The sequence below is a fragment of the Ochotona curzoniae genome, unplaced genomic scaffold, assembly GCF_017591425.1.
Source record: "Ochotona curzoniae isolate NIBS_2020 unplaced genomic scaffold, NIBS_Ocur_1.0 contig_2688, whole genome shotgun sequence".
In the NCBI taxonomy this organism is placed as follows: Eukaryota; Metazoa; Chordata; class Mammalia; order Lagomorpha; family Ochotonidae; genus Ochotona; species Ochotona curzoniae.
In genome coordinates, this window is record NW_024465553.1 from 16,458,570 (window position 1) to 16,473,932 (window position 15,363).

At 39.6% G+C, this 15,363-nt stretch overlaps 1 protein-coding gene across 2 annotated transcripts in view; it reads right to left on the minus strand.

Annotated features, from left to right (window-relative positions):
- TTLL5 (tubulin tyrosine ligase like 5) overlaps positions 1 to 15,363 on the minus strand; it is a 213,114-nt gene that overhangs the window by 135,309 nt on the left and 62,442 nt on the right. The window contains exons 17-20 of one of the 2 annotated variants that reach the window (XM_040975261.1): positions 13,602 to 13,715; positions 13,255 to 13,346; positions 8,834 to 8,896; positions 4,409 to 4,447 (exon numbers count right to left, since the gene is read on the minus strand). In XM_040975261.1, coding sequence (XP_040831195.1) covers positions 4,409 to 4,447; positions 8,834 to 8,896; positions 13,255 to 13,346; positions 13,602 to 13,715 — 308 coding nt within the window. The remainder of the gene's footprint in view (positions 1 to 4,408; positions 4,448 to 8,833; positions 8,897 to 13,254; positions 13,347 to 13,601; positions 13,716 to 15,363) is intronic. The other variant, XM_040975259.1, reaches the window with a different exon arrangement.

Here is a 15,363-nt window from a genome sequence, read left to right on the forward strand (position 1 = left end):
GCACCTGCAGTCATCTTGACAGGACCTTAAAGTTTTTATTTTTGTGCAAATCTATCATAGCTTTTTCGGTGTGGGTGTACATCCTTTCTGCCTATTGTTCTCTGTCTAATAACTTCTGCCAAACAGAGTCACAAAAATTCTATACTTTCCTTGAGAAGTATAATAAGCTTTGTTGTTTATGTCTGTGAATCATCATGCGTTGAGGTTCATTTTTAGAAATATGATAATCCAGCTGTTCCAGTCCCATTACTTTAAAAGAATTTCCTTTCCCCATTGGATTACTTTGGGCTTTTTGTTGCAAATTCAACGACCATATAAACATGAATCTATTTCTGGCCCTCTATTAGGTTTCATTGAACAATCTGCCACAGTCTTGTTTACCATAACATTTTGGTAGTTAAGCCAAGAACTCCAAGTTCTTTCAGTATTACTTTACATATTCTAGGTACTTTGCATTTCCACATACATTTTTTTTTAAGAGAAGCTGAATACATTTCTACAAAAAAAAAAAAAACTACTAGAAAAATGGTTGAGATTGCAGAACTATAGATTGATTGAGAATGGGGATTTTGACAAAATTAAAGTCCACCAGGGCCTGGCACAGTGGCGCAGTGGTTAAGGTCCTTGCCTTGCACGCCCGGGATCCCATATGGACGCCGGTTCTAATCCCGGCAGCCCCGCTTCCCTTCCAGCTCCCTGCCTGTGGCCCGGGGAAAGCAGTCCAGGACGGCCCAAAGCTTTGGGACCCTGCACCCGCGTGGGAGACCCGGAAGAGGCTCCTGGCTTTGGACCGGCATAGTATCGGCCATTGCGGTCACTTGGGGAGTGAATCGTCGGACGGAAGATCTTCCTCTCTGTCTCTCCTCTCTGTATGTCTGCCTTTCCAATTAAAAAATAATAATAATAAAAATAAATCTTTAAAAAAAAAAATTAAAGTCCACCAATGCATGATCCCAGCAAATCTCTTCATTGATTTAGATCTTCTCTTTCACTAGTATTTAACAGATTTTAGCACAAACTTAATGAACATAGCTTGCTAAATGTATTCCTACATATTTCATATTTTCAATTACTATTATAGATGAAATTTAAATTTTTATTTTCCAGTTACCAGTTGCCTACATACTAAAATACAATCAATTTTAGTATAATGAACTTGTATCCTAAAACCTTGCTAAGTGTACTTTTTTATTCTTGTAATGTTAAAAATGCCTTAGGGTTTTCACTAACCTAAGGATGGTGCCCAAGAATAAATAATAAAGTTATTTTATTTTTTGCTTTCCAATCAGCATGTCTTTTCTTTCTTCTCCCTTTGTTGTTATACTGTCTTAGGACCTCTAGCATGATGTAAACAAAAGTAGCAAAGGGTGTGTCTCGCCTTATTACAAACCATAGGAGAAAAGCTTCCCATATATGTTCTTGAAGAAGTTCCTTTTTTATTTGTGATTTGTTAGTAGTTTTTCTGGAAAAATATGCTTTAAAGTTCATTACATCTTTGTGCTTTTTTTTTTTTTTTGGTATCTAAGGAAATTGTCTAGTTTTTCTCTACTAATTAATAAGGTAAATTATATTGACTAATTTCCAGATGTTAAGCCAATCTTGCATTACTGGGAGAATTCTAACATAGTCATATTACTATCTTTTCTAAATAGCAATGGGTTGGATTTGTTAATAATCTTTTAAGAAAATTGTTGTTTATGCTCTTGAAGGATATTATTGACCTGTAAGTTCTTCTTTGTCACTGTAAGATTTTGTATCAGGGTCATGTAGGCATTATAAAATGAGTTGGAAAGTACAAACAGTTGGTGCAAAATGGAGATCTTTCTTCCTCAAACACTTGACGGGATTCACCCGCGAAACCAATGAGCCTGAAGTTCTCTAGGTTTGAAAAGTTTGATCAAAATTTCATGTTTCTGAACAGAAACAGAGCTCTTCACAATTTGTTTAACTCTACCTGCTACCACTGCCCCACCCATACTTAAATAAGAGGAATTTAGTCATTTCATCTAAGGTACTAGTAATATTCTCATTGAATATTTCCCTCCTCCTCAATACATGTTGTAAGTCTGTAGTATCTATGGTGATAGTCTTCCCATTGGAGATTGGTGTTTTCACTCCTTCTGTCTCTAGATCAAACTAGCGTTTAATCAATTCTGCTAGTTCACCAATGAACAAATTTTGGATTTTGTTAATTTTATTCATCTTTTACTTAACTGATTTGTGCCCTTTCTTATTTCTTTTACTTTGAATTATTCTAATTATTTTTATCAAAAAGGCAGATTTATAGAGAGAAGACAAGGCAGAGAAAGACTAAGATTGACTGTCCATTGGCTCACTTCCCAAGTGACTGAAACGACTTAAGCTGAGCCAATCCGAATCCAGGAGCTTCCTCTGGGTCTCCCACGCAGGTGCTGGGTCCCAGGGCTTGGGCCGTCCTCAACTACTTTCCCAGGCCACAAGCAAGGAGCTGGATGGGAAGTGGGGCAGCCAGGACACAATCAGGCGCCCACATGGGAACCTGGGCATGCAAGGCAAGGACTTTGGCTGCTAGGCCACCATATTGGGTCCAAGTTACTGTTTTTGTGCGTGTGTTTCAAATTTCTTAAGATGGTTCTTAATTTATTGCTGTTGATTTATTCCCCAGGTTTGTAACAAAAGCATTTAAAGCTATAAAGTTCACCTAAAGCGCTGCCCCAGCTGCATCTCACACATGTTAACATTGTATTTTTATTGCCATTTACTTTAATATGTCTTCTAAGAGCTGGCATGGCAAAGCAGGTTAAGCCAGGGCCTGCAATGCCAGCATCCCCCCAGGACTACTGATTCTAGTCTCAGGCTGGTAGATCTCTATCTGGGTCTCCTTATCTAACTCCTCCTACCAAAAGTTAATTAAAAAAACAAAAGATAGCTTCTAATTTCATGATGTCTTCATTGACCCATGGGTTACTTAGAAATGTATTGCTTTATTTCCATATATTTGGGAATTTTCTATTGCTCTTGATATCTGCTTCTATTATAGTCACAGAACATACTCTGCATCATGTTATCCATCAACACTCATTCAGTGTTCCAGCATCTGGTCTACCACATGCCACCTTTCACTTCTACTAAACCAGAAGTCCCTATCAATGGCAGTATAAAATGAGTGCAAAACTTAAATAAGAGCCCACACATTTATCTTTAAATATCCTTAAGAGTTTTTCTTTTCTTTTTGTGTGTGTCTTCCAACTTTGAAATTGATAGCAGTGCTCTGGGAAGCAAATCTATCCTTGACTAAAAAGTAGGGGAAAGAAAAAACTTTTAAAATAAGTGTGACTTTCATTTGGAAATAAGCTACAAACTTGGCCAATCTCAGCTATCCCTTAAGGCAATCATAATGTTTTCCTTCTTTAAAGAAAAATTAGATTTATGCTTCAAAGGGCTTGGATGAGAGGCCAAGTTTATCCTAACTCTTTCTAAAATATTTTTGACAGAGATAGAAACAGAGATCTCCCTTTCACTGGTTCACTCTGAAAATACCTACAAATAGGTGGAGCCTGGCCAGGCTGAAGCCCAGCAGCACGAAACTCAGTCCATGTGGCGTAGGTGGGTGTTAGAGGCTCAAAATACTTGAACCGTCCCACTGCCTCCCAGGATGCACCTTAGCAGCATAACTGTAATGGGGACCAGAGCTGGAACTTGAAGCCACGCTCTCCAATATAGGATGTGCATGGCTTGACCCTATTTAAGGAACTCGTAAATGGAAATCGAAAGGCTGGTTATTAAAGTTTTCTTTCTTATTGTCATCATGTTGTTTTTTTTTAAAAGGAACTGCACAAAGAGAATATAGGTAATATATGTAATGTATGTCTCAAGCTCTCTGTGACAAGAAGGTAAGCACTTTGGGTTTAAAATTGGTGTGCCAGTTTTGGTCTTCAGCGAGGCAAAGCCAACTCTGCCTGTACTGCTTAGGGAAGCCCTTGTCTGCTCTGACCAGTCTAAGTGTCACAGGTACTTGGCGTGCCTCCAGTTCTATGGAGAGGACTAAGCACATCTGGTGTTAGCACATCAGTGCTGTTAGCCACGGAGCTGAACCCTCAGATCAAGGCCAAAACACAAACTCTTATTTGGATTGAACACACCTACGGTCTGGAAATCGTATTGACACTGATCTTTCTCACACACAGCCAAATAATAACTGTGATTTCCAACTGAAATGACATACTTGTACCTGCAAAAAGTAATCCCATGTTAATTGATAAAAAGTAGCTAAGAAATCTTTTTTTTTTTTAAATAGGAAACATTTTTATGTTAGTCTTCAAGTGAGGCTAAAATGAGAGTGGTTATAGCAAGTACTGGGTTCAGCTTTACAAGCTGGTACCACCCCATGCATACGGAAAGAACTGCTCAACAGATAAAAGTCAGTTACCGTGTTCTTCCTGTCAATAAGCTTCTTCTTGGGTTTCCCCTACAGAAGTAGAAAGGACAACTGGGTTAGAGACTGCTGTTCAGATGTTCTCTGCTGAGACTCTCCCCCAAACACACACACTCCTAAAACTACTGCAGAGACTCAACTTGGAATTAGGCCATAAAGGGCATCTTGGGTTTGGGGAAGGGAAGGAGAAGCAGACAAAGTCAAGAACATTCTCTTAAGAGAAACAAGTGTGATGAGCCAGAGAGAAGGTCAAATAAATTCTAGAGAAAAAAAAAATTTTAACGACTGCTTGCCTTCATGTACTCTTTTATAAAACACATCACGTATACGCCTCGTAACAATTGTATAAAAGAGACTGTAAGCCCCGCTTTGATGAAGGAGTGGCCTGCCCACTGGTCAGAGCTCACAGGTTTCCATGCGGCCCCAGGGAGTGGGTCTTAGGGCGCAGTGTTCCTTTTATTTTCATTCAACTGTTTTAGGGGAGGAAATCAAGTTCAGCTCTCACTGGGCTGCCAAGGGACACTCATCAGAAATGGGTTTTCCATGATTTAAAAAAAAAAGTAAGGCGGGGGAGTGGGGAGGGCTCAAAGCCCCAGAACTGAGCACCATCTATGTTTAAAATAGGCCATACCTTTTCTTTTAACCATTCTCTCCTAATTTGGCTTGGTTCCACTTAACTCTGTGGTGTGTCCCCAGTCTTGTGCTCATTTCTGCATGTGAAGGTCTGTGATTCTGTATGTGGAGGACTGAATGGGTAGGCAGATAAATCCACGCAAGTGATAACATTTTACTGATACTGATTTACATTATCATAAGGATTGCCTTACACAAGTGGTATCCCTTTATTATCACATGCATACCCTCTTTTTAGATGACATTAAATTAATCTAGCCTCTAGTTGCAAAATGTCGGCTTTTCAAAAATGTTATGTAAATAAGAACGCATGCCATGTAATCTTTAATACTGTGTTTTTTCTTTTAAAGAAAGAAACAAATGCAGGCCTGGCACGGTAACCTAGAGGGAAAAATCTTCGCCTTGGACATCCAGGATCCTATACGGATCCCAGCTTGTATACCCAATGGTCCCGCTTCCCATCCAGCTCCCTGCTTGTGGCCTGGGAAAGCAGCTGAGGCTAGCCCAAAGCCTTGGGACCCTGTGTGCATGGGAGACCCAGAAGAAGCTCCTGGCTTCATACTGGCTCAGCCCCAGCCATTGTGGTCACTTGGGGAGTGAATCAGGAGACAAGAGATCTTCTCTGTCTCTCCTCCTCTGTATATATGCCTTTCCAACAAAAATAAACTAATTAAAAAAAAAAAAAGACAGGGACAAATGTAATATAGATGATAAACCTACAGAAAAGCAAGTGAAAAAGTTGAGTTTTTAACAAGGCATTCTACCCTTCTGCCTTTCCTTTTCCAAGTCTTCTACAATGATAAATGGCCTGATATTGTCATGTTAACATGGAAAAGTTCCAGGACAATTTTTACGTTTTTCACCAAAAACTCCAGCTTCACAATGACTACCAGGGCAGCTTTCATCCACGCACTACTTCATTCTGGACACACAGTTAACAAGGTCCCCATGTGATATTAATTCGCCATCAGCATTGAAACTACAGTAGGCTAGGGACTGGTGTTATGGTGTAACAAGCTAAGCTGCCACCCGCAGCACCAGCATCCTGCAGCACCAGCAGCCCACATGGTCACAGGTTTGACTCCCAGCTGATTCGCTTTGATCCGACTCCTAGTAATGCACCTAGGAACGCAGCGGGGAACATCCTAAGAGCTTGGGCCAGCTGCAGCCATTTGGGGAATGAGGCAAAACAAAGGCAGTCTCTCTCCATTTCTTCTTCTCTGTAATACTATCTTTCAAATAAATAAATAAATCTTAAAAAAAAAAAATCTGCAGCATGCTGCCACATAGCAAGCAAGATACAGTTTGCCAGGACCTTAAGGAAAAACTGGGGAACTGACAGGAAAAGGGAAGTAATAGAATTAATATAAAAGAGATGAGCAGAGAATCACCTTGCAAGTGGTTTTGACAATAACAGACTCAGATTTGCCAGAGGGAAAAACAGCAACTTAAGACAGAAGAGAATGGATTTTTCCCAGTGCATGCCTTCCTGTACGCCTCCTAGGAGGTGGTGTGTTGTAAATACTGCCACAACAAAGCACCTGGTCTTCAAGCCACCTTGTGAAGTACAAGTTAGTACACAGGTGATTAGAATCCAATTAAACTGAGAGAAATGAAGGGCTGTGAGTACCCCCCTCCTGGTCTAGTTTGGAGGAGGAAGAAATTGCTGGAAGAGCTTTAGGATGGATTGAAGGCCATTTCAAGGGAAGGCATTTATTTGTAAGGACAAAGAGGTATGAAAGTAACTGTCAATATGATCCGATTAACCATGGGTTGGTGCAAAAGTCCGAAACAGTATCCAGAAACATATCTCAGGGGTCCTTCTTTGCTGAAAAGAGAGATTTATGCTTTTTGTTTATTTATTTAAATCAAAGCTTTTAGAATGCTTTTAAAAAGCAGGAGTGAAGAATAAATATAGAAACACACCACAATGAACAGAGTGAAAAAACATTGCATTTTCTAACTGAAATCTAGTATTTCCATAAAGTATCAGAAACCAGGTTCACCCATGAGTCAGCCTGACTTCATTACTGAAAGAGCGTGTCTCTTTCAATGTTTTAGAACCGTCACAAGTATGTCAAAACACAACTGATAGTTTCTGAAATTATAATAGCTATTAGACCTGCTCCTATCCTTGGGTTTGTTATATAATGAATTGAGAAAGATGCACATGTATTTCTGTATCTCACGATGTGTACTATTCTGCTGCACCCAGAGAAACAGTTCCTACTTAGGGCTACTATGGGGGGGGTGAGGTCCCTGGGTTCTCTGTCTCCCCTCCTTCTCCTTCACGGATGACCCAGGTGTGGAAAGATCCAGCCTCAAGGAGAAACCACTCTAGGCAACCCACGCAAATTGCCAACTTTAAGCAAACAAACATCTATTCCTTCTGAGTATGACTAGGACATCGAAGATGCCCAAATACCTGACATATGATAGAAAACTCAAGAAAAAAAAAAAAAAAGATTAACACAACGAATTCAGAAGAATAAAAAATAATGCAGGATACATACAATCAATGGAATTTTAGCAGATGTTACATACATCAAATACAATTAAAAAGAAAGCAAGGGTATTTCTTCAATATTTAAGGTCATATTTGCTAAATAAGAAAGCAAACTGAGCAACCCTCCTCTGTGTCTACAGTGAATAACAAAAGAGGGAAGCCTGGAAACCAAATTTAGAGTTCCAGAGGAAAACTCTTCAAAAATCTCTAAGAACTTAGGATAAAATCAAACGTATGAGAAAGGTAAAGACATATGGAGGCTGCAGTTTATCTAAGAGAAGTTCCTTGCGGAGAGGAAAAGGGGGATAAGAAGAACATTCCCCAGTTTAAAGACATAAACCTTCAGACTGAATGGATTCACTCAGCGCAAAACAAAAATAATGAAAAATGACAGAACATATCCTGGTAAAATAGCTGAACTCCAGAGGAACTTTGAAAAAGTTTTCAAAGAGGGGAGGAAAAAAAAAAAAAGACCCACAACTATGGATTACATGCAGAGTTGAATTTCCATGTCTTTGTAATAAATTCAAAGATCTTTCATTAGAAGCTGTGATTACTTAATCAATGATATTTATTGCATATTTACAAAGAGGAATTGCAAACCCCATACATTTTCTAATTTAAAAAATCATTATATTGTAGAAAAAAAAAAAGGCTGAAATCTAGATACATATTTTAAGAGTCTTTAAAAATTAAACAAACAAGGCAAACACATGCTAAAAAAAAAAATCTTTAAATAACCAGGACAGCTTTATGATCCCGGGTGAGCTGCACTGCACAGTGGCTGGGCCTTAGTGGTCCCTGACTGCTGTGTTATTTGTATCTCCATGTCTGCTTCCCATCATTTCCTCCCGTTTTCCTTACACTGCGGTTGTCAGTTGTCATTTCTTACAAGTTTTGGTATATTTATTTTGTGAAGTGCTTCCCTTCCACTCCTGAGATCTGGTAATTCTAATCTCCTCTGGTCCAGCAAAACAGATAATCACATCTGTTAAAAAATACAGCTAAAGTAAAAAAGGCAACAAACAAGAACTTCCTTTGAAAATAGTAAAGTTTAGGGCTTTCTTTAAGACTACAGTGTCATGTGTGGTTTCTCTGATGTAACAAAGTAATGAGAGATTAATGACAAATTCTGGGAAATGAGGTATTAAGCTTTCTACAAGGTCGTTTCTGCCACAGGTTGCATAGGAAGACGTTTAGGAAGCCTCCTCCCTCTTTGGCATGCTTTGCTTCTCATCTAGTGATGTGGTCTTAACTTTACAAGTTTAATAAACCCCCACCTGTCCTGGAAGAGACGTGTTGCTAACATGTAGTTCATGGAGGTCTTGTGCTCAAGGTAGGACCTGAAAGACAAGGAAAGAAACTTGCTTAACTTACTTAGTTCTAGAGGAAAAGCCAGAAATAAAGACTGCATCAAACACAGCAGTGAGAGTTAACTTTATACACTGTCTTCAAAGAGCTATGCTGGGCCGGTATTATGGCAGAGCAGGTAGAGTGACCACCTGTGATGTCTTCGACCATTACGGGTGTTGGTTCGTGTCCCAATTGCCTCAGTGATGATCCAGCTCCCTGCTAATGGCTCAAGAAAGCAATGGAAGATGGCCCAAGACCTTGGGTCCTGGAGGAAAAAGCTCCTGGTTCTTGGCTTTGGGGCTTGGCCCATCCCCAGTAGACACGAACATTGGGGGAGTAAACCTGAAGATGCAACATCTCTTCTGTCTCCTTCTCCCACCCCCAGACTCCTTAACTCTGCCTTTCAAATACATAAAATAAGTCCCTTTTAAAAATAGGCTACTTTTAAAGAATCAGGTGAGAAGACAGTTGCTCAGATGAAAACATCAGAATAGTACAAGATAAACAAAGAGAAAAAAATATAAAAAGAGTTAATTTTTATTTACAAAAAGGATCACATTTCTTGGAGTAATAAAATATGATATACTAAATCCGGAAAACAAATCTGAAAGATGAAAAGAAAAGGCATGGAAGACTGATCTCGCTGGTAAGTTATTACTGTGCTCCTGAATCTGCATTGTGAAATCTGATCACTTTGTATAAATAACCTAAAAATAAAAAATAAATTTTTAATGATACTTAAAATCAAGCCTGAAAAATACTATGCTGACATATAGAAGCCTTGTCGAAAAAAAATGTTTTTCAAGAGGGTTAAAGAAGGCAATAAAATCCAAACACTCAAAAATGTAACACAATGTCCAGGGTCCAATTTTTAAAATGATTGTGCATGTTGCAAAACAGAAAGAATGTGATCTACTAACAACAAGAAAACCAGCCAACAGAAAGAGCAGAACGGATACAAGAATATAAAAAATATTTTTAAACAGCTACCAGAAATGTATGCACAAAGATCTAAAGTGAATTATCACAGAAATAACATATAAAAACGAGAAAAAGAAAACAAAAAAGCTGAAATTTTCCAGATTAAAAAATTGAACATTCAAAACACAAATTTTCACTGATGGAATTAAAGAGGATTAAAGTACTGCAAGCAAAATGACTTTAAACATAAACAGAAATAGAAAACCACCCAAAAAGGAAAAAAAAAAAAAGAGGGGGGGGGGAATCAAATCTGAAAAAATAAGAACACGCCAGACCTGTGGTAAGCAGAAGCCAATTTATCACGTAACAAGATGCCAAAAGAAAGGAGGAAAATAATAAAATATACTTAAAGTAATAATAGACGAGTGCTTTCCAAATTTGATGAAAATTACTATAGCTATTATGAAAACGACTGAGATTCCTCAAAATATTAAAAGTAGAACTACTATATGATCCACCAATACCGCTGCTGGGCAAATAGCCAAAGGAAATGAAAGCAGCATGTTGACCAGACAGCTGCACTCCCAGGTTTCTTGTTTCTGTGTTTCTCACAATAGCTAACACAGTCTAAGTGCTCGTCAATGGACGGATGGACAAAGAAGATATGCATATACACAATGAACTATATTCAGTCATTACATCATGTTAATTGAAATAAATTAACACAAGGACTGGTGCTGTGGCATAACAAGTAAAGATAATGCCTGCAGTGCGAGCATCCCACATGGGCACAAGCTCTACTTCCAACCCAGCTCCTTGCTTATATCCCAAGGGAGGGGGTTGGTAGTGAGGGATGGCCTGATTGCTTGGGCCCCTGCACTCATGTGGGAAATTCAGAAGAAGCTCCTGGCTGGTAGCACAGACAGGCCCACCTCCAGCTACTGTGGCCCTTCGGGGAGTGAGTCAGCAGGTGAAAGATGTTCCTCTCTGTCTATCCCTCTCTTCTCTCTTACTATAAGTTGGCCTTTCAAATAAATAATTAAATAAATAACTATTTTAAAAACAATAGCACAGAAAGACAAGCACTGCATGATGTTACCTAGCAGAGAACAAAAGGTAATTACCTGAGGTTGGGGTTGTTTAAAGGGGAGGAGGTGGTAGGGAAATGCGGGCCAGGAGATACATAACCGAGACATAAGGAATAAGATCAGAGATTATATAACAACAACATATTATATTCTTGAAAAATACAAAGAATCCTAGGTGTTCTTGCTGAAAAAAATAACTGTGAAGTAATACATTAATCAGATAAATTTAACCATTCTGCTACATATTTCAAAACATCATGTTCTACTTCATAAATACATGTAATTATATTTTTCAGTTAAAAATATTTCTTTAAAGCAAGGACAAGGAGCTTTTTTTAAATTTTCTCTTCTTTGCCAAGGGCCATTTGGATACGTACAAACATCATCCATGGGCCATACAAAATTATCAACTTAACAAATCAACCTGCTGTAGACTTGGTGAATTTCGAGTCCTTCCTATAATTGTCTTGGCATGACCAGACCAAAATGATTTTGCAGGCCTTTAAAGGCTGGCAGCTCGCTAATCCTGCTTTAAAGGCAAAGCACTGGAAAGAGAAATACCATGGAAATCTTCGTCATAAGAAAGCTGGAGTGCATTATTTTATCAGCAGAGGAGGAGACTTCAAGACAAAGAACATTATCAGGGATTAAAGATGAATATTTTATAACAACTACGATGTCAATTTATCAAGAAGATACAACAAACCAAATGCTCACATACGTAGCAACAGTTCACAAAGAGATGAAAAGCAAAACTGACAGAAGCAAAGGGAGACACTGCATAATTCACAATCACCATTCCAACACCAGTCTCAATAATGCACACAACTCAAAGGCGGAGAAGATCAAGATGACACTGTCAAGTTCTCAAAACTAGTGCATAGTTACAGAATACACATTTTTTCAATGAATGTATTACATTTAGTAGGACAAACCATATTCTGAGAGAAATAAACTTCACTAAACAAAAAAGACGTAAGTTATGAAAGTATGTTTACTGGGCTCAACAGAAGTCATCAGTGACAAAAAGCTGGGAAAGCCTCAGTGTTTAAAATTTAGATAAGACAGGCCCAGTGTGATGGCTCAGTGGCTACACCCCTGCCTTCCATGCCCATGGATGTCATATGGGCACCAGATTGTGTCCCAGCTGCTCTGCTTCCCATGCAGCTCCCTGCTTGTGGCCTGGGGAAGCAGCAAATGATGGTCCAGAGCCTTGAGACCCTGCACCTGCATGGGAGACCCAGAAGAAGCTCCTGGCTCCTAGCTTCAGATTGGCTCAGCTCTGGCCGTTGCTGCTGCTTGGGGAGTGAATCAGTGGATGGAATATCTTTCTCTTGGATCTCCTTCTCTCTGTATATCTGCCTTTCCAATAAAAAAAAAATTACATAAATAAATAGAAAAAAATGTGAACAGCATACAAATAGGTGCTCAATTTCAGAAACAAATTAAAATCACAAAGGGTTACACCAGAGTGTCTAAACTCAGAAAGCCAGCCAATACTAAGTGCTGACAAAGATGGAGCCAAATGAAGCTTTCCTATATTATGGTAAAAATGCAAAATGACACTTTGATTTATTATATGACTCCTGCTTTCTGAGTATTCACCCAAGACGAAGAAAAAGTGTAAGTTCACATTGCACGTTAATGTTTACGGTGGTTTTCTTCACAACAGCTGAAAACCAGAAACAATTCCAGTGTCCCAGAGCTAGTGAAAAGATAAACTGCGCTATAACTGCATGACAAAACAGTACACATGGATGGCTGTGGTATTGCATGGCTCTATTTACATGAAATGAGAGAAAGCAGGATAATTAACATCTGAGACCCACTGTCATGGACACGAGGGTTGGGGGGGACGGAGAGCAGAGCAGTACGGGCACCCACTGATTTACGGCGGTCATGGCAACGGTCTTGATCTTGACTGTGGTGGTGGCAGTGTTTAAACTGATATTTAAATAAATCACCAAACTGTATATTCAAAATGGATGCATTTTAGTGCATATAATGACTAGAAAGAAAATATTTTTTAGGTATAAATTTAGATAACAGAACAATTTTCAAATCAAAGAGTAACAATAATGGAGAAGAGTGTACAGCCCTTGACTGAGGGACCATTGAGGAGACTGGCAGCGGCTTTAACAACACGAAGAAATAACATACAACACGATAAACCACTGTTCATGGTCTAGCTCTCAGTGTAGATGTCCCAATGTCCGGCACAATATAAAGAAATCAAGAGTCAGGCACTACGTGGGGAGCAACAACATCAGCACGTCACAGTCTCAGCCCTTATACCCGAGCTACACATTTCACATATTATTAAAAAATAGTCACCTCACCCATAGATTTCCCACGTCTCGGATGTAGGAAATATGCGAATGAATCCACCTCTCCGATCATTCTCTTCCTTCACCCTCCGTAAAACTTTGATCTAGATAAGAGGGAGAATAAAATGAGTGCCGACTTTGGAAAGGGAAGTGCATGTGGCTGCAGACGGCAAGCACAGTGTTCTGCCTGGGGACGAGGGAGGAGGCAGCACAGAGCAGTCCACTCCACTGCAGATGCTGCTTCCAAACCAGCAACTTTTCCCTCATGCACTTCTCTTGGTCAGATGTGTGAGACACTAAAACTGAGTCTCCTGAGCCTAGGGCTTTCCCGTAAGGCCTTAAGATGCAGTTCTCTTTACCTCCTCCATGGACAGGCCAAGCACAGAACCACCTAACTTCCCCGGCACCTTCTCCCGGGCAGACCCCACAAGGTTTTTCATTTCTGCATCACTGGCAGAGAGTGGACGGGAACGCTAAAAAAGAAGAAAAAGACACAAATAAAATCTACAAACAACCCAGTTTGCCTCACCTCTCCTTATTCCCCTTTATACCAGCATCTTTCCTACTGGACAATACAAGCTCACAACCATAGCTGGACTTTTACAATTCACCCCTTAGCCTGAAGTCCTGAGAAATAGACGACAGCAAGGAACCTCAAAAGCAAGAAGAGTAGAGCAGCAGGAAAACACTATAGATTGACAGAGAAGCAGGGAGAAAAAATAAAATGAATGAAGGATGCTCACAAGTCTTTCTGAGCTGGTAGTTTCCTCACTAGCTTTAGAGTATATCCAGTGTTTCAAGAATATGGAAGGAAAAAAATAAAAACTGAGAATATCCTTCTTAGGAAAGTAAATGTATACTGATTTCAGTAAATTACTATGTTCTTTTTAGAACTGGGAAGGACAGTTAGGAGAATTGAAACAAAAGGCACAAAATGAAGGAACAATCTTGGACCAAAAATGTAAAAGCTGGGCTGTGGGATGTGTTAGGACTTGAGAGGGGGACATACTGAGCTCACAGTTATCAATGATAGCAGAAAAGAAGGAAGCTGGAAAGAGCTACAAACCAGGAGACTCTCCTGGTTGCTGGACCTCGAGAGACCTGGGATCAGGGTGACTGCCCTGGTCGCCAGGGAAGCAGTGATGGGCCACATGGGTCACTGAGCCTGAGAGGAAGGGGGGTTAGCCCACTTCAGCTTCTGAATGACGACCAGGGGAGGCCGCCTGAGTATACAGGTAGTACAGGGTTTCAATGTTAATGTGGGCAGGGTAAAAGAAAATTAGCAAAGAAAGTTAAGTGAAGCTTGACCACACTCTTATAAAACAAGATATAGAGACTGACAAAATAAGACAAATTAAGCTGGCCCAAAGAAAAGAAAGAAATAAGAATTTACAGGCACAAAGTTCTTTCTAGATTTCTAGAAATAATTTCAAACAAGAAGGGGGCCACCTACAAACCAAGAGAAGAGGCCTCAGAACAAAACCTATCTGGTTGGCACCTTGATCTTGGACTTCCCAAACTCTACAACTGTGAGGAACAAACTTCTGGTGCTTTAGCAACTATATTTTGTCACGGCAGCCTGAACAGATTAACATTCCCAGGCACACAAATACCCATGGATGGCTTCACCATGGGACACAAGTGAGACCACTATGAACTAGTCCTCAGTGCCAACTGATGGGAGCGAGAAGGACAACTCCAGAATAAACTACATAAAGAAACACTAGGAAATCAACAGGGGGAAGCAGTATGTGAAGGCGGGGACTTTCAGATGTTTAGCTCTCACTGTAGAATCTTGCAACATCTGGAACAGTACTTGGCACAGAGTAGATCACCAATTACTCGTTGAACAAAAAGGAAAGCTCAATCATGGCTAGAATTAAACTCTGCAGAAGCAGTTATGAAATTATTTCTTTCAGGTTCTGGGAATACGGTAAATTGTATCTGTTGGATCAGAGAGGAATATATCGGGAAAGGCGATGATTTAAGAAGGAAACCACTATAAGTAGATTATGAATGTAAAATAATTTTTAAAGAAGCAATACGTTGTGAATGTTTACTGAGTGCAACTTTTGGAGACGTCAACATCTTAAATGGAAGGTTTGAGGATTCTCACTGATC